The sequence below is a fragment of the Neurospora hispaniola genome (assembly GCF_033458365.1).
Source record: "Neurospora hispaniola strain FGSC 10403 chromosome Unknown B0T23scaffold_5, whole genome shotgun sequence".
In the NCBI taxonomy this organism is placed as follows: Eukaryota; Fungi; Ascomycota; class Sordariomycetes; order Sordariales; family Sordariaceae; genus Neurospora; species Neurospora hispaniola.
This window is the reverse complement of record NW_026944410.1, coordinates 2,362,684-2,380,591: the sequence shown is the minus strand read 5'-3', so window position 1 is coordinate 2,380,591 and position 17,908 is coordinate 2,362,684. Positions and strand designations below refer to the sequence as shown.

Below are 17,908 nucleotides of genomic sequence, written 5' to 3'. Positions count from 1 at the left end.
TTGACGTCTTGTGTATTTTATTAGCTCGTGAAGGTGATGGCACAAAAAAAAATAGAAAACGGAAAAAAAAGTAGAAAACAAACCACCACAAATAAAAACAAAGACTTGCCTACTTTATGCCGATGTTGAGCAGGTAGGAAGGGAAAACTGCGCAACGAGTGTATGCTGTCTGTCTCTTCTTAGAATATTTGTTCGTCACAAAATCTTTCACGGCTGGCACGGGATGCCCTCCTTCGGCACCGATATCCGTGCCGATCCCAAGCCGCGAACGAGTCAAGCGATCCAAGACAGGAACTGGTTGACGGCGGGAATGCAGCAATGCTGTTCGTTACGTGGGCCAAGTGAGCATAACAAAGGTGAAGTGAAACCAAGGGTCTCTGCCTGTTCTAGTGTACATCATACCAAGAGTCATGTGTGTCTCTTGTGGTTTGTGTTTTCTCTCCGAAAACAAGACATCGGTGGTTGCTCATTGGTGTTCGGTTCGGTGCCGCAATACCAAGTTGGAATTCTGGAAAAGAAGTATTCTGGAACCACCATTACCCATTAGCTCTCTGTGGTGGGGTGCCGCAAGCGAGTACTTATGACGTTGTTTGTGAAAGCCGTCGTCATGTTGCCCTCGAAAGCGTGGAAGTTGGGTTCTGGAGGGCTTGGCCATGGGGCTAGGCTTCGCTGAGGGGAGTGCTGTTAGTGGTAGCGTTCTTGGCCGCTTGTTAACGTGCAAGTATGGGGCTGAGAATGAAGGCTGTTAAGCTGCTCGGGTTATGCCGATTTTTTCCCAAGCCTCTTTTCTAAGGGAAGAAGTTCATGTGATGGAAGCGAAGAAGTTCTAGACACGAAGAAAACCAAGGAACCTTTCTCGTATCATACATACATGGGAGAGATGAAAAGTATCATAGGGGAGGGGTTTTGTTAATAAGATGGCAAGGGCGACCGACCAACTGGTAACTGCTTCTTTAGCACTAAAAGCTCTACTACACTAACAGGCGCAGCAGGGCTAGACATGGGGACCTTGCATAGTACACTGTCTTCGTAGAGACGGATAGAGGATGCCGATCTCTGTTTCTCTTCTCGTCGAAGGAGGGGAACTTCCCCTTGGACCACTCACACCCGTACCCGTTCAACATATACACACCGCATCACCTCTGGAACCCTTCTCTGCCCTAGCAAAGGGGGCAGTATCACCCACGACAGGAAATTAGACCTTCTAGTCTGGCACTCGACGAGATTGTTTCGAGAAGAGCGTCAGGCGAGTGCCCCGGTGTTACTGGTGCAGCAAGACAATCCAGCCGGGCCTCCCGTGCTGTCCCAGGTAGTCAAGTGGTGGAAGATAGATAGGCAGCGGACTGGACGGTTACCCAGAGTTCCAGAGAGCCGAAAGCAGCCTTTGTTGGGAAGAAAAAAAAATAAAAAAATCAGGTCCCTTGATATTGCAGGGGGGTTGTTTGGTTCCCAGGCCGATCACCCAACCTTTCTACACTACGCCATATAATACCCTCCACCCCCTTGTTTGTGCGTGCCTCCGTCCCTGGCACGTTCCCGATCTCGAAGAATATGTCCGTACGACCGCCGGTAGCAGAGACCATATTTGACCTGATCGTCTTCGTCGTCTCCCTGGTCAATATCTCCAACAACAGCAGGCAGCTGGATCTCATTGGCGCGCCTAACTACGTCGAACCGCTCTACCTGATCTACCGCCTGTTGTCGGCATGCTTCAAGCCTGGCGGAGCAGCAGCGGTACTGCTCGTGTAGCCACCACCACCGCCGATAGCACTACCACTACTACCACATCCCCGTCTCCGGTCGTTTCCGGCTCCGAGCCTCCGGCCCCTCCACCCCGGAGCATCTCGGCCCCAGAACCACAACAACCTCGACGAGATGTATCGTATTTTTCCAGACCAACACTGGCTCCTCCGGTTCACAGCTACTGCGGTTATGAATCCCCGTCCGAACTTGAAGATGGTTATATAACGCCGGACCCAACCCACCACCGGCCCGGAGCCACCTCCGAACCTTTCTGGGCGACCTCATCGGCATCCCGCCGTCAAAAAGGTGGTGGCAACAACAGCCCCATGAAGGCGAGCATGGATGACATACTCACCAAAGGGCGTAACTTGTCGAAGCGCAAAGTGAGCCTCAGGGATCGCATCACTTGTTATCAGTGGACATGGTTCACCATGACTATGGCCACCGGGGGTGTTGCCAATGTTCTTCATTCCAGTAGGTTCATTCCATTCTCTTGACTTCACCTTCCACGTGGAAAAGAGTTGCAATGTTCTGACTCGGACCAAACATCACAGTACCATACAAGAGTCAATGGTTGACCGGCGTTGGCCTCTTTTTCTTCTTTCTTAATCTCGTTCTTTTTACGGTAAACTGTATCTGTATCACACTTCGGTTTGTCTGGAGCACAGGCAGCTTCCTGCATTCGCTTAATGACCAAACCGAGTCACTCTTCGTGTCTTCAATTGTGAGTCTACTTTACCTCCTCTCTGCAAGATCCCTCAGCTCCTTCATAGTACTCAGGACTAACGCTTCTGATTAAGATTGTCTCGTACGTACACCATCTCGGTCCTTTCCACTCACTCCTCTATCTGCCCGTTGTCATCCATCTAACCAACCCCGTTCCCTTGCAGTGCCGGAACGATCTTCATCACCATCTGCCAATATGGCATCCCCAATACGGGTCCTTGGCTGCTCAAAGCCATGGAAATAATATTCTGGATCTACGTCGGTCTGAGTTTCAGCATCAGTGCCTTTCTTTATCTTCTTCTCTGGTCCACCACCGTCTTCCCCATCCACACCATGACGCCCGTCTGGGTATTTCCCGCGTACCCGCTCCTCCTGACGGCCCCCTACGGCGCCAACCTGATCGCCGCCGCCGTTAAATCTGGCCACTTGACTCGGGCGGGCCAGTCTACCATCAATCCAATCTCCATTGCCCTCGCCTCTGTCGCCGTCCAGGGTACCGGCTTTCTGATCTCCTTCATGATCTGCGCCGCCTTTCTTTACCGCCTGATGACCCAGAAGTTACCGCGCGACTACCAACGACCCGGTGTTTTTATTTCTATCGGACCCGGCGCCTTCACCGCCGCGGGGCTGGTGCAGCTCGCCAACTCCGCCCCCGATTTTTTTCCTACCGAGTTTCTGGGTACGCAGGGCGCTGTGGCCATTTCCATCCTGCGCATGCTGGCTTACATGGCGGGGATCTGGCTCTGGGGCTTGAGTTGTTGGTTCTTCTTGGTGAGCGTCGGTTCGCTGTGGAAGTATTTGAGACCGGAGAGAAAAAGCAAGCTGCAGTTCCAAATGACCTGGTTCTCGTTTGTGTTTCCGAACACGGCGCTGGTGACGGCGACGGAGCAGTTGGGAAAGGCATTTGAGAGCGATGGGTTGAAGATCTTGGGATGTGTCTTGACGGGGTGTATTATAGTGGTGTGGATTGTGGTGTTTTGGCGGATGCTGGAATGTATTTGGAGGAGGGAGCTGTGAGTTTCTTTTTCTTTTTCTTTTTTCTTCGTCCTTTTTCTGTTTGGCATATTCTCTCTCCTCTCCCTCCCCCCCTCCTTGTTCTTCTCCCCTACTTCACGCTGAACCTCAGAACCCATCCTTCAACGGCTATTCTGGCTATCGAGAGTATATATGACTTTCAATACTCGTTTAGGCATCTACTAACCATCTCATGAACGCAAACAGACTATGGCCCAAGGAAGCGGAAGACTAGAAGTCTCGCCTTCCAATTAGTCGTAGCGGCAGTGGCACGTCAGTTTCACCACTGCTCACCCTCGCACCTTCGCGTCCATCGCTGTTATCGATACCATCGTCATCAACATCATCAGCATCCTCGATGAAGAGTACAAGGAGTACAGTAATCACAAACGTCCCGAGTAGGATGTCCAAAGAGGCAAGACTAGAAAGCTTGGAAGCAGTCTTGGTGTCTTTGAAGTACTAAAGTACCGAGCTGGATCGGTATCTTGGCGTTACGGTTGTCTTTTCATTTGGTTCTCTTGGGTCTTGCCCCTTCTTTCGGTTATGGTTGTCATATTCGTAAACGAGAAAAGAGAGAGACACAGTAACGCGGTAATACGAACGAAAAGGTGGATGTATGTGTTGGACCTGTGCATTTTAATGGATTAGCAACCATCAAGCGGGCAAAGCGAGCAGTGAACTTTTATTTGTGCTTTTGTATTTTGGTGGCATCTGCAGTTTCTGTCTGGAGTTTAGCATTGGGACAAGAGGTTGTATATATACTCATACAAACTGACCGCGTTGCTTTAACAAAAATAAGTCGGTCACTCAAAGAGTATGACGTACGAGGCCGTGTAGTAAATCACCGCATTGTTGCGTATTTGTTTGACGAGATCGTTTGGTGACATTGATGAGGCTGATGAAATCGGCAAGACGGGGGCAGATGAAGAGATGTGTCCACGGCAAACATGGGCACACCAGAGACGAGCGACCCAATATGAGAGCGTGAGCATTTGCTAGAGATATCGTTTTTTTCTAACACCTATCCTTCCTTCCACCCATCCCCATCCTTTGTCCTAACCACCTGCTTGTCTTCGTGTATTCAGCATCAGTTCGGTTGTTGTACATACACAAACGGTACGAGAAGAAGAGTACCAAAACAAAAGCTGCCTACATTTTAAGACGTGTGCTGATAAAAACTTAAAATAAAGGCCATCGAGGCATATCTTTTCCCACCAAACACACATAATCACCCCCTATATTTCCATTCTCAAAAACAGTTAACGAACCGCAGCAAAAAGGTGTTATGGTGAGACCATTTAAGTTAACGCCGATCGCCATGCAGACTCATAAGGTTTAAGAATCAGAATCGAAAAGAAACAAAAAAAAAAAAAGTTCAAGTGAAAAGAGCTAAAAAGAAAGTAAAGAAACTGAAATGCTATGCCACATTATTCATCCATCTTAGATCATCTCACTATGATGCAACCCCGTCTTAAAGTCGCTCTGGCCCGGTTGCTGCTGAGCAGCAGCAGCAGCAGCACGCATATGGAAGTTCATGCTTTGCGACATGCCGGGCATGGGCACGCTTTCATACGGAGCAGGAATCATCGGAGCAGCCTGGTTGTCCCTCATTGCTCCTCTGCTCCTGCTAGCCGAGCGCATGCGCTCAGTCACGCGCGAGATGCGACCGCCGATGCTGTGGTCGATACTGCTGCGGCCACGGGCGTGGCCGTTTCGCGAGGAGGGTGCCGGAGGAGAGAGGATGGGCACCACGATTTCCTTGGGGATAGGGGCCGTGTTGACGGGTGTGTATGAAGTGGATGGTAGCAGCATAGGCGGAGGAGGGGGCTGTTGCTGCGGTTGCTGAGGTGGTTGTTGTGGTTGGTCGTCATCCATGACGATCTCAATCATCCCCGAGCTTCCTCCGTAAACCACTGGCTTAGCACCGGCCAGATGAGGAAGCGGGGCAGGCGGTGGTGGTGGAGGAGCAGCGAGATGCTGAAGTTCTCTGAGCATGGGCGGCGCCGGGGGCGGAGGGGGAGGGGGAGGGATGGGGCCGTCGTTTCGGCCAGCATCATGAGATGGCCTGCGACCCATCATGGGCTTCGGCTCTCCACCTACACTGGGCTGTTGAGCGTGGAAGCCCCTCAGGTTACTTAAGGCGCCTGCTTGAGGCGGCACAAGGTCTTGAGGAGGAGCAGACATGGACCTCTGAATGAACGGTCGGTTGAATGCCGATGTAGGCGGAGTGTAGACGGTCGATGGAAGCAACATTGCAGGACTCTTCATCGGCGGTTCGACCTCTTGTTGCTTGAGTTCAACCTGCCTCTGTGACACTTTATCCGGCGAGGCCTGGTTAGAGCTTGCGGCCGAGGTCTGTTGAAAGTTCGCGGGGATAGCGGGAACGGGCACATTGTTCCTGCTGGCGTCCGAACCTAGAACTAAGCGCATAGCTTTCGGAGTGGCAGGAAGGCCAATCGATGGCCCACGATTGGCATACATGCTCCTTCCAGCGCCCTGAGAGCTAGGATCAACGCTTGCACTGCGCGCTGGCATATCCTCTCTCCTAGGAGGGACAAAGACGGTGCTTGGCAGCTCCATGACGGTGTCCAGCCGGGCAGGAGTAAGCTCATCAGGATGTAGGATCGGGGGCGCGGACGGTCTTCGTGCGAGCGACCTCCGACGTTCTTCAAGCTCACGCTGTGCCTGCTCTTTCTTCAGCTGTCTTTCGTTCATCATGACTTTCAAGTCGCCTGAACTGTCCGTAACAAGCTGCATCGGCGCAGGCGTGGGCATCGGGACAGGAATACGCTGTCTGCGATCTGTTTGGTGGCTCTCCGACCTCTTGTCCGACCTCTGGCGACTTGTAGACCTCTCCCGACCACCCCAGTCATGACCACGACCGGAGACCGGCGATGTGATGCTTTCTCCCCTGCCATTTTTGCTTACACTCCGGTTGTGCCTCTGCCGGAATTTCTCGCGGTCTTCCAACGCCCTTCTGTAATCCTCCTCATCCTCCGAGCCATAAAAGTGCGCAGCCTGACCTGACATGGGCACTGGGGAGGATGGCGATCTCTGCCTGGAGCCTTCGCGGCTGGCTTCACGGCCGCGAAGGTCGAGTGCTGGGGGCTTGCGTCTCTCGGAACTGCGCGCGCGGCTTGAGCTGCGGCCATTCCTACTGGCACCACGGCTTGCCATTCGCACCCTGGATGTTTCACGGCGGGTATTGACCTTCTTCGCCACGCTGGGCTGGTCTTGCTCGTCTGAGAAGTCAATAAGACGCCCTTTACCATGCCCAAGTTGCTCAAGGTCTTCCCGGGGAGTAGCAAGGTTGATCAAGTCTTCGGGAGACATGGGAACTGGAGACTTTGGAGATCTCTTCCCACCCTTGGGCGTGTAACCCCTGGAAGAACCTCTGCCGCGGTCTCTGGACAAGTCCCCATCGTTCCTTCGTGAGCGGCTGCTATCGCGGCCGTTGCCATGACCATCTCTGCTGGTTCCTCTGGCGTTTCTATTACTTCCAGCAGCCTCAAGACTATGGTAATACTTGTCCATACTCTTGCCTGGAACATGACTCCTGTAGCCTCTAACACTAGATGTTGCAGATGCAGATGTCGCAGAGCTGGCCACTGAACCTGACCCCTTGCGCCTAGATGGCCAGTGATACTGTGCGTTGGAGATAGAATTTCCTGACTGTTCAGGGGAGCTCGGTTCATCATGGCGCGTGTCGTTGTGCACAGGAAGAGATAGGTCGAGGCCTTCTGGGATGCGGCTGCGAGACCCATTCCTTCTTTGTCTGCCTTCCATCAGCGCCGCTACGGCGGCTGGCGAGGGAGAAGGAGGCGGCGGTGCCTTGGCGTCCTTAAAGACACGAGGGCTGGCAGTTTGTGCTCTGGGCAAGTCGTACCCCGGCGTTCTGTGATCGGAAACCTCAAAAGACATTATATTCGCATAAGGATCACCGACGGGCTTGCTGATTGCGGTCAAAAGCTCCCGATTATCCTGGGTCGCCTCTCCGATGGACGGAAGGCGATGTCGACCAAACCCGCCATTTGGCGGGCGCGCAGAGGAGGGTGTATTGAATTGACTTCGGTTGTTCCGTAACACGGCGGTTGTAGGGTCAGCTCCGCCAGGTGAAAGGGCTGACTGAACAATTGGGGTGGCTCCTGCCGCAATAGGAGTTCTACCATCATCGTGCCCAGAGAAGAATTTGGACTTGTTATCTCCGAAGGTGGTAATAAGCTTGAGGGCCGAGTTCTTCGCAACACTCCGCTGGGGGCCATGGTTCCTGGCAGGGGGTGAGAGTGGAGGACTGGTGACCTCGTTAACCGTCGCTGAGATGCTTCCGAAGGTAATCTGCTGGGCTGAAGGAGACGTCCATGGTTCTGTGGATTCATGGCCGGTGCAGGCGAAACATCGGATGGCAAGCTGCTGTTGGCCATGTTGTACAGCCCATTCTCCCCACTTCCTCACGATCTGGACTTGACGCTCCCACGTCGATGGGAAAAAGAGGCAAGTCAAGATCAGGGCCTCCATGTACTTTTTGTGAGAGACGTAGATCTCAATCGCGTCGTTGTGGTCGCCCAATCCGATCATGATTGTTGCCGCCGCATGAACATCACCGCTTTCTAACAACCGCTGCACGTAGGCTCGCCCAAGTTTGTGCTGTGATGCTTGTCCTCCAATGCCACTGAGAGCCAAAAGCATCCAATCAGACGATGTCATGTTCTCTGATCCCATAGCCATGATATCCGTTGTGATGTCTCCCAACCATTTCGCAAGCAAAATCCGATTCGTAGACCCCAGAGGATGCCGAGACATCTCATCCCGAATCAGGTCTTCGATCTCCTTGTTCCATCCGAATATTGTGCTTAGCATCTGACGCCGCAGATCATCGTTTGTAAGTCGGACACCATCGTTTATTTGTGGCGTCTTGTAGGGCATATCTTGCAGACGGCTTTTGGTAAACTTAAACAGGTCGACAACTTTCGCGTCATCGGGACTGCGCGGCACCTCATGGCGCAACCTCGATGGCCTTCTCGAACGATAGTTTGAGCTGCCCATAGAGACGGAGCTCGTGGTCGACAAAGACTCCCTGTCTCGCCTGTACCGATGATCCTGCCCGGGCAAAGCAGATCTTAGTGAAGAACCCGCAGAGATATATGTGTTTTCCGTCATTCCACGAGAGACCGCGGATGGGGCATATTGATTTCGTCCCTGCGTGTTCGAGTTGGATGACGTGATGGAGACACTGGATCGACTTCGGCTTGAGGTAGGGCTCGTTGGGCGATATCGGTCGGGCTCAGACTGCCCTTGAACAAGCCTAGCTAACGGTGACATGTGATCATCACTCTCAGATAGATCAGCGTGAATCGCAATTGGCACTCCGTGGTCGGCATTGTGATGCATCACAGTCTGGCTCTTTTCTTGTTCTTCGAGCGAGATAGGCGGCGAAGGAGGTAACATGTTAGCAGGATGTTGAACGTTGTTGACCATCATGGCCGGCGCATTAAGATCGAACTGTTGGACCGAGTTGTTTGCCCCGAGAGTGAAGAGAGTCGCCCCGGGCCCATAAACAGCCAACCCTCTGGCATGTTCCAAGGTTGGGATTGTATCGTAAGTAACATGTTTTGTCCTTACGTCCCATGATATTGTTTCGCTATTATTCGAGTGTGTCAGCGATCGCACAAAGAGCAGCAGGTACCGTAAAGCAGCGAACTGACCCTTCTGAATATTGAATAATACGACCGTTTTTAGACCAGCCCATCCAATTCGGTCCTGTGAGGTAGTTTTCTGTCCTTTTCAAAATTCTTACCACCTTTGCCGGGTCATCGGCATTGTACTGTTTGGAAACGCTCCATACACGGAGATCGCCATCGTGTGTTTGTACGGCCAACATGTCCGACTTCTGCCGTGAAGACGAGGCATGCCATGCCAGTGTTACGATGGGAGAAGGCCCGCGCGAGGTAGTAAGATTGTGAAGGATGGTGAACCTAGGCTGAAGTGTTGCGATCAAGAGTGAGCCGTTTTGATATCTGCAGCAAGACAGTCAGTCTCGGCACCTTCTTAAGGATACCCTAGAAACCTTGTGCTTACCCAATCGCAAAGGTCCTGCAATCTGCTGCCGGGGCAATAGCTGTGATGGCGATTTGATCAATGGTTCTTGCGGAAATGTGCTCAGACGTAGTGGGTTCAAAAAGGATCACATTGCCTTGAATGTTGCCTGTTCTCGCCCAGTTAGCCATATTTATATGATAGACGAAGCAAAGATATACCCACCAAACGCAACATTGCCATTGTGCATCCAGGCAGCGCAGGTGAGATTTTCATACGAAGCGAACCTTGCGACCTCATCTCCAGTCATGAGGTCCCATACAATCGCAGTCTGTCCGGCATCATAACTGACCACCAACCTCCCTGTCCCCATCTCACTGAGATTGTCGACTGCTAATAGCTGCACCTCCTCGGTATGGCGGGCGAATCTCCTCTCTATCGACAGGCTGTCATGGTGGCAGCATACAATCGAACTGCCCTGGGCGTAGAGGAACATGGAGGCCGTGGCCGCACACGGCTCGAAGTACCGGGGAACAGCGCTCGGAGTCGGAGCCATGGCGAAGTCTTGCATGTGGGCAGTCCGTCCCTTGGATGAGGCTGGAATCGAGCCGGTACGGCTTCTCGAGATGTGTCCGGGGACCGACATGGTGACAAGATATGTGGGGAGGAGTTATTATGTCCTTTGGGTCGAAGATCTTGAGACCAAAATGTTAGTCGGGAGACTGCATGGGCGGCAGGCCGTATGTACCTTTTCGGTACAGGCATAAAATGGCCAACCCGGAACTCTCAAGGTGCGGACCGGGAATGGACGGCGTACAAGTGTAGAACATACCGAGCGGTAGGGAGCTATCACCCTCCGGGACTTCTTAACGAACCAGGACGCGTGGCGAGGCTACACAATCCGAACCCTAGTCATCACATGGGACACTATGCTGTCTGTTCCCGCCCAAGCTGTTCCTCCACGTTCAGCACGCCGAGAGTACGGAGCTCGAGGCTATACTTTGCGGCCTACACGGACTTGTTTCGTTGGAGTCGGTGGCGGTTACTGTGGCAATCGTGTTTCGTCTGGGGTAAAGCTATATGTTGAGAGGGGTTTCTTCCTTTGCTAAGGTGCAGCGAGCGTCGGTTGGAAGGGGAAAGTCGAAGGCGAGTGGGAATAGAAGATCTGGAAATGGTAGGGTTGCACGGGAACGGCTCTGGAAACAAGATACACGGCGTAGGAGACGCAGGAGGCGTGTATGGCAAAAGGTTGTAGTTCTGTTCAGATGAGGACGAGGGGGGAAGGGTAGCGGTAAGAGGACCTGTCTTCGAGCTCACTCGCCTAAGGTCATGGAGGAGAGAAAGAATCGAGTGGGATGATGGTCCAAGGAAGCCCCAGCTGGATGCTGTGCCAGGCGCTTGTTGTGCTGCGAGATGATGCTCTTGTCTGCTGATCCCAAACAGCAAACAGCTCGATGCGCAGAGCAGAGGCTTGGTTTGGCAGCGGGTAAGGAGGAAGAAAAGCAGAAAGAAAAAAAAGGTGACGATTATGCCTGTGACTTGCACCAACGTGAGTGGTGGTGTGTGGCAGCAACAAGTTCGGGCCAACCTGACGAGCGCTTAGCACAGAGTCCCAGGACGCGGATGCGAGCTGTCACTGGACAGTGCGTGTCATGAGAAAGCACCCTTAACATGAACCCTTGCCCAGTGAGGAGCTGACTCCAGGTTTCCAACCTACCTAGTAGCTAGCTCCTAGGCTTGCTGCTGTTACGTTGGCGTGTCCGTCCTCATAGTGGAGGACGTGAAATCCTGTGAATGGCGGCCCTATCCTGCTAGTCGTTTTCTGCCCTCTGACCTCTGTCCTCTGTATCCATGCCGTTTCGAGATTTCAGAGGGCGAATCTGGAAGCGCATGCGGACCGGCTCGTCTTGCCATTGCCATCTTCTCTTCTCGCTGGCCTGCCCGTCTAGCCTTCTGGCTGTCCTGGATGGAAAAGCTGGAAACACTAGCGAGGCGGCACTCACCCACTTCTAGCAATTGGAGAAAATCTGGTTAGGTCGCAACAGGGGCACGACGCGAGAGGGCACTGTGTAAACTAACGAGCCCCCCTGTCAACAATACCTTGAGGAACATCAACGTGGAACTGTCAGTGGGCGAGAGGATATTGATCTGGGCATCGATGTGTGTCAATGGTAGCATGTGCAATGGTTCAAATTTCCGCCATATTGAGCAGCCCTCTGCTTCTGGCGAGTCCACTCTCGACGTACTACTGTTCCCATTTAGAATTTTGATGTTTGCCACAATGAAGTCCTTGATGGCTTGCCCTTGTCACCTGACGTCGTCGTCGTGATTCCGCGGTCTCGACACTCGGAGTCTGGGGAGGGTCTGGAGCGGTTAGCTAAGGTAGCCGAACTGGGGACCCGAGCCTCTGGAGAATCGCCAGTCGTTACAGGTATAGTGTAGATGGGACATGTGGGTAAGTATAAGGCATCGCCCAACAGTGGCATGGCGTACTGTGTCGGGGTCCAAAGAGAGGTTGTACAACCACTCGGTGTACCGGGGAGAGTACTGCACGGATGGATCTGTTTGGTTCAAGGCACAGAACACACATACACACACACACATAGCGAGCGGTACCTTGCGTGTTGCTTACTGCTTTGGTGCTGTTTATGTTGTTTCTGCTGCCGTGTGCTGTGAAGAAGCATGAAAAACCACTGTCAAGCTGGCCAGTCGAGGGTTGCTTTGCAGCGGCGGGATCTGCACCTCAGCTGTGGTATCCAGAGCAGCTCCAGGACCCTTGTATCTTCAGCGATCCTATCGTCCGTCGCGTGGGTGGCCATCCATTCCATTCTCAAGGGCATGTCGTCGAGGACATGAGGACGTGGAGTCAAGTATCGAGTTCAAGGCTGCTCCACTTGCACCAGAGGAAGCGCCACTGGTATGCCCAAACAGCAATAATGGCAATTGTTAGTTTATAATAAAGGTTGGCCGAGTCACAGCATCAATTGGCTTCGACTTGCTGGTGCGATGTGACAGAAGAGGGACTCGAAGAGAGAGAAAAAGTGCAAAGTCGGCGTCTGGTTGGCCAGCAAAAAGACAGCGATGAAAAGTGGGGAAGGAGGTCCAGGGGCGGAAGGCTTGAGGAAGGCACAAGCAGTTAAGCGCCCTCGCGGTTGATTGGCAAGCATGTCCCTGCACAGACACACCAATCAGCTCCGTCATCACCTTCCCCTCGCCTTCCTGACCTGGACCACCGACATCCTTCAATCCAGCTTCATCATCCGCATTGATCTTATCGTCCCTCCATCCGCTATCGTCCGCCATCATTCCTTCCTCGCTGCCTTTCATTTTTTTGAATGCTGTCAGGATTTCATAGCGTCATCATTTTCGTTCCATGGCCTCCTTCCTCAAAGACAACCGACCATAGCAACCGGCCAGTTACAACCCACATCTCACAATACATCGGCTAAAACTGCTGGCCGATGCTTCGATTCTTCCTTGCGTCGATTGGCCGGCACGGCTGGGACCGTGGAACATCAAATGCCAAGACAGATGCAGAAAATCAGGAACCCATGTACGACATTCTCCAACACCACACAAGTCCCCATCTCGCCCGAACTCGGGGTGATGGATTATATCACATTACGAAGAGCGAGCCGGCATGGCTATCTACCTAGGTGATAAGGATCACAGGTAATTTTGTTCATCACGGACTACTCGAGCAAGTTGTTCGTCGTGTGCTGGGAAAGAAACCCCTCCCATTTCTTGAGAAACGCAATAGGCGGCCGCTGCTCATATCCGAAATCCGAACAAGTCTCCAACAAGCGAGGATCTCAAATAGGCGCCGATTGCCCAGGATTCACCCTCACTTCACCTATTCTCTGTACTGTGCAAATCGGCATTTTCTTGGTACACATCCACACACACACACTACATTCAAGCTCTCAGTACACCACATTATAGACGCCCATGTACTCCAGGTCCGACCCTGGACTTGTAATGAGCTCACGATATACCCAATACTGCGAAACCTGGACCGGTTGAGCGGTATCTGTGCGGCATCACTCATGGGAATGTGATCGGGTCCCCTACACACTCGACACTAGAGTCATCACTTTGAAGAGGAGGGCAGTGGAGGGTTCGGCTGCAGATGTGAAACCCCCGTCCGTGAACTTCATTGTGTTTGTGATGAAGCTGATAGGACTGCTTCTACCTATCAACCCATCATCACCAGCACCCTCGAATGCAGGTCCGGTATGAAGGCTGATGTTGTTGCACTTTAACCGAGTACTATAGATTAAACCACCATTTCTCTACGCCACGGACCCTGACAGTCTTACTGCAACCCTGATCCCGCCAAAGCATCAATGCCGAAGAGGTGGCCACAATCTTGAAAGGCAGGACAGTCGCATTCCAGATATCCTCGATGCCGCCGAACCGAATCTGCCTGGAATTACCCTGTCAAGGGCATGTGCGGAATCCACTTGGCCCTTTTTTCCCACGTTTCCTTGAAGGTGTTGTCTCCAAAGCCCAGAATCCAAGTTCAACCCCAAGGAGATACGCCTATGTTGCCGATCAATCGCGAGGGGCATATCGTCTAGAACGAGCCGACTGATTAATGATGGGCTGGACGAGGTTCACTGGCTCCCATAGCTTGTCAGGCTTTTATTTGACAGGCGTCCGGTCCTGTGTGACACGGGGCAGCAACTCGACGAAAACACCAACCTTGGAGGGTTTATGATTTTGCAGCTTTGCTCAGGTTACGCAGACAGGATGATGAACTCCCCGCTCCGGTTCCTGACTTGAAAGAGAGATTGGGAGACCAACCATTGCCTCGCACTACTCCGGTGCCGCACACGATGCACCCACGATTAAGTATGTCACGGCCGCATTTTGTGACCTGGCATGCGAGGTTACCTACTACTCTCTGCTTGACGGGTTACCACATATCCGCAAGCAGTAACGGCGATAACTGCACTTCCGGCCCCAGCTCATTGCTCTCCGTCCAAGCAAGTGCAGCTCAAAAAAGGTAGCTATCGGTATGCCCCTCTGCAAGTGATCAAAGCATCCGTAACGCCCCCGCGCCCGTACCTCGTTCAACCTGTACACGGCAGGATCTTCAGTTGTCCGTGCCTGACATGGAGTGAACGTTCCCCTTCGTATGGATTGCTGTCGTCCTACACAAGAAGGAGGAAGAGACATGCAACACAGAAACCAAGCAACGAACGCTGCGTGGCATTCGAACCTTGACCTGAGGCTACCACGCCAGCTCCCTTTGCCCTGTATTGAGTAAGAGTTGTCCGTGAGACCATGGGACAAGAAGTGAAGCGGCAACACCAAGAACTGTAAGACACGAGAGTGATCGTCCGAGACATGGAAGAAGCGTGGGGTTATCGCGATGCTGTCTTGGAGGTGTTGAGAGAGAGAGATGCAGAGAAAGAGCGATGTCTGCGGACGGGATAAACCGTCACGTCCGCTCATCATAGAGTGGAAAAAGCAAAGAAGAGTATAACGGCCCTAATATGGCATGCGGCGTTGCTTAGTTGGAGGCCAAGAACACAAACTAAACCCTTCTTTGCTTCTCTTCAGTTCTTTGCCCTCAACCAGTTGATTGGATTTAGTTAATCGCTCCTTCGACGAAACTGTAGTTCGAGCGACATGCATTGAAGGTGTCCGAGCGCAGGAAGGTCCTTTTTCCCCTGAATCATTTCGTGTATCTCGTCTGTACCTTCCTTCCCGTCGTGTAATCTTGTGTGCTCCCGCCCGCAGATGCACAACCTACGTACATTGAAGAGAACGCGGGCTGCAGGAGCACATGAGGTAAGCAAAGCTCGAAGCTGCCTGCCGTAACTCTACTCGTCAAGCTTCCAACAAGTACTTTCCCTTCCATATTCCATTTGTTTTCTACCTACCTAAGTACCTAGGTATCCATTGGACACGAAATGCCTCCAGATGCCTGCCATCTACGCCCGCCCTATCTCTACTTCAGTTTCTCAAATACCCCAGTTATCTAGACAGTGGCGTTGCTGTTCGTACAATGAAGCAGTGCCCATGGCGATATTGAAGAGACGCAACCACACAACGTTTCCCGTTGCATGTGTTCAAGAAAGTCACGCCTGCTCCTTTGTCTTTTTTCTTCCGTGTGGGCATGACCACGAAATAGAAAGCAAGTGATCGCCATGTATTGCCTCTGAGCTCGTTTCCTTGCCATTGATTTTCTCCCCTCTGCGCTCAGGACACCAGCCCCAGCCGGAGAGATGAAGATACAGTGAGTGTAATGCTTTGCTAAGCCCCGATCAGCTTTCGGCTTGCGGAGCTGAACCCTCGTCTAATCTTACTTGGAATCCTTCCGTTATGTGATCCATCACTATCACTCAATATTCACAATGAGCCGTTACCAGCCGGCTGGAATGGCTGTGCCGAGTCACCAAGCGCAGATTATGCGGTAGCGAGCAGAACTATGTCAGTGACCACGTTATTTTGGTACCTAGCTGGAGGCTTGACAATGACTGACAACTCGGGCATCAGAAATGACGACACTGATCGACTACTGCGAGTCTGAAAATATACCGCAAGTTTGAGATAGAAAGCATCCCGGTGAAGAACGTCTATTTGAATCCTCGGGGCATTCGACTTTTCCTGAAGCTCTACGCTACGAAAAAAGATACAGACCCGTCTCGCCTCGTCTCACCGCAGGTCAGCTCAGTGGCAACATTGAAAAAGCCACCCCTAAGCTCGCATTAGATCGCCGGTCGGACTCGCTATGGTGAACCGTGCCATGATCGACCCAGCCGCCAGCGCGGCGGGCATACCCGCAAGGGATCTAATACAGGTCCGGGGTACGGTACGGATCGGGTTAATGATAATCAATACATCTATTCTAGGATAATACTGGTTGCGGGATACCTGTTAACCTGTGCAGGCTTCACAGTGTATCCCGCGCACACCTTGTCGTTACTGATAAGGATGCACATGTTGGGTGAGTTATGTGTATACCGAACTATTCGCCAGGACGACACGAGACACGCACTATGGATGCTTCAAGATATCGTCCTCAACCACGTTGGTCGGCTGCTGGCGCCGAGCGGTAAAGTATGAATCCAGTCGGTGTTTCCGCTCTTCCATTGCCTCGGTCAGTTTTGTGCCTGTCACTTGGTGTCTGACATCTGACTGCCATAACGGGCACAAAAAAACATCTGGGCAGAGAATTTTAGCCTTCCTCACCTATGTTTTGAAGCTCGATCCTCGCCTTCAGTCACAAGGGCACGTTTTCTGCTCGCTGACGTTGCGGTGAAAGACATAGAGTAAGAGGAGTCACACTTGGCTGTACGCCGGGCTAGAGGTATTGTTTTGTAGTGGTCTAGATAGGCCATGACAATCGATCAGTGCATTGTTTGATCGAGTCTCGATTGTGAATCTAATATACCGGCTTCGACCGACGTGTCCGAGCTGAATTCTTCGAAGAGAAGTTTTTTTTTTCCGATTACTTCCAGGACTTCGTGACTAACTTTTGCATGTTGTACAAAGGTTGAGTCTCACTGGTCGACTGCAAAGAACTAGCCGAACGATTCAAAGAGGAAACAGCATCCATGGGGCTATAGATCCTCTTAGCGAAGATAGTAAGAAATCAACTCCAGTGACCCGTCACTCCAGTTGCACTGGGTTTGAATTCACCAAGCAGTCAACCAAGAACCATTCTTATCGACGTTTAGCACACCATTTGGAGCATAGGGGGATGTTACAGTTCAAAAGTAGTCCGCTCATGTACTATCAACGTTGAATTTCTCGGAAGACTTAAAAGGTCAAGTGACTGATCACTAACGCGGGCGCTTGTGCAGCCAGTGGCCTCTATCACAACCCACACCCACATCACATCATGACGGCATGGGAACCGCATACTTTAGCCTGATATCGGGTCCACTTTGTTTTCTCCAGTGCTTTGAGATTCTGTCCGAGATAGGCTTCTTGGCCAAACAGGTGGAAAGCCCAACCAGACGAGGTGAGAAGTTGAGGGGGCAAAGAGACGACCGTTTTCTTGTATTTACCCTGCCAACAGAGCAGTAAGTACACCACCAGGGAGACTGTGACAAAAAACGGAGATGCGAGGACGTGGAGTCTGTCCTTAAAAGTGTTCCTAATGTAATGTAGTGTATCTGGGGCATCGTGGAATCTCTCCGACCAGATCCGATCAAGCTGACCAAGCCAACCAAGCCAATGAAAGGAGAAACATGGCTCCAGGGTCCTGATGGTTCCTGAAAATCTTTTCTCTCTCGTATTATAGTCTAGACTATCAATCGGGTGGTCACAATCACGAACCTCCACGCCGGATCACGAAGTCAGGCATCAACGCCAAAGCATTAATATCTTGGGTGCAACAAGGGCGGAATGGATGAATGGTTCTAGGCCCTTGGCT

General features: G+C 52.0%; 4 protein-coding genes across 4 annotated transcripts; 1 reads left to right on the top strand and 3 right to left on the bottom strand.

Annotated features, from left to right (window-relative positions):
• Positions 1-1,551: 1,551 nt before the first annotated feature.
• Positions 1,552-3,718, top strand: B0T23DRAFT_405528 (voltage-dependent anion channel-domain-containing protein; the record flags this gene model as incomplete). Its single annotated transcript, XM_062839010.1, has 5 exons — positions 1,552-1,697; positions 1,769-2,217; positions 2,524-2,551; positions 2,634-3,482; positions 3,691-3,718. 5 exons carry the CDS (start codon positions 1,552-1,554, stop codon positions 3,716-3,718), a joined length of 1,500 nt encoding a protein of 499 aa, XP_062691911.1.
• Positions 3,719-4,816: 1,098 nt separating this feature from the next.
• On the bottom strand, positions 4,817-10,440 carry B0T23DRAFT_168244 (uncharacterized protein). Its single transcript, XM_062832858.1, has 5 exons — positions 10,334-10,440; positions 9,742-10,211; positions 9,559-9,685; positions 9,186-9,497; positions 4,817-9,121 (listed from the first exon to the last, which is right to left on the bottom strand). The coding sequence occupies exons 2-5, from the start codon at positions 10,160-10,162 to the stop codon at positions 4,924-4,926; spliced, it is 5,058 nt and encodes a 1,685-aa protein (XP_062691910.1). The 5' UTR covers positions 10,163-10,211; positions 10,334-10,440; the 3' UTR covers positions 4,817-4,923.
• A 3,811-nt stretch (positions 10,441-14,251) lies between these two features.
• On the bottom strand, positions 14,252-15,211 carry B0T23DRAFT_168225 (uncharacterized protein). Its single transcript, XM_062832857.1, has one exon. It carries the CDS (start codon positions 14,977-14,979, stop codon positions 14,416-14,418), a length of 564 nt encoding a protein of 187 aa, XP_062691909.1. The 5' UTR covers positions 14,980-15,211; the 3' UTR covers positions 14,252-14,415.
• Positions 15,212-16,370: 1,159 nt separating this feature from the next.
• Positions 16,371-16,620, bottom strand: B0T23DRAFT_429781 (uncharacterized protein; the record flags this gene model as incomplete). Its single annotated transcript, XM_062840210.1, has 2 exons — positions 16,371-16,452; positions 16,526-16,620. The coding sequence occupies 2 exons, from the start codon at positions 16,618-16,620 to the stop codon at positions 16,371-16,373; spliced, it is 177 nt and encodes a 58-aa protein (XP_062691908.1).
• Between the last annotated feature and the right edge of the window lie 1,288 nt (positions 16,621-17,908).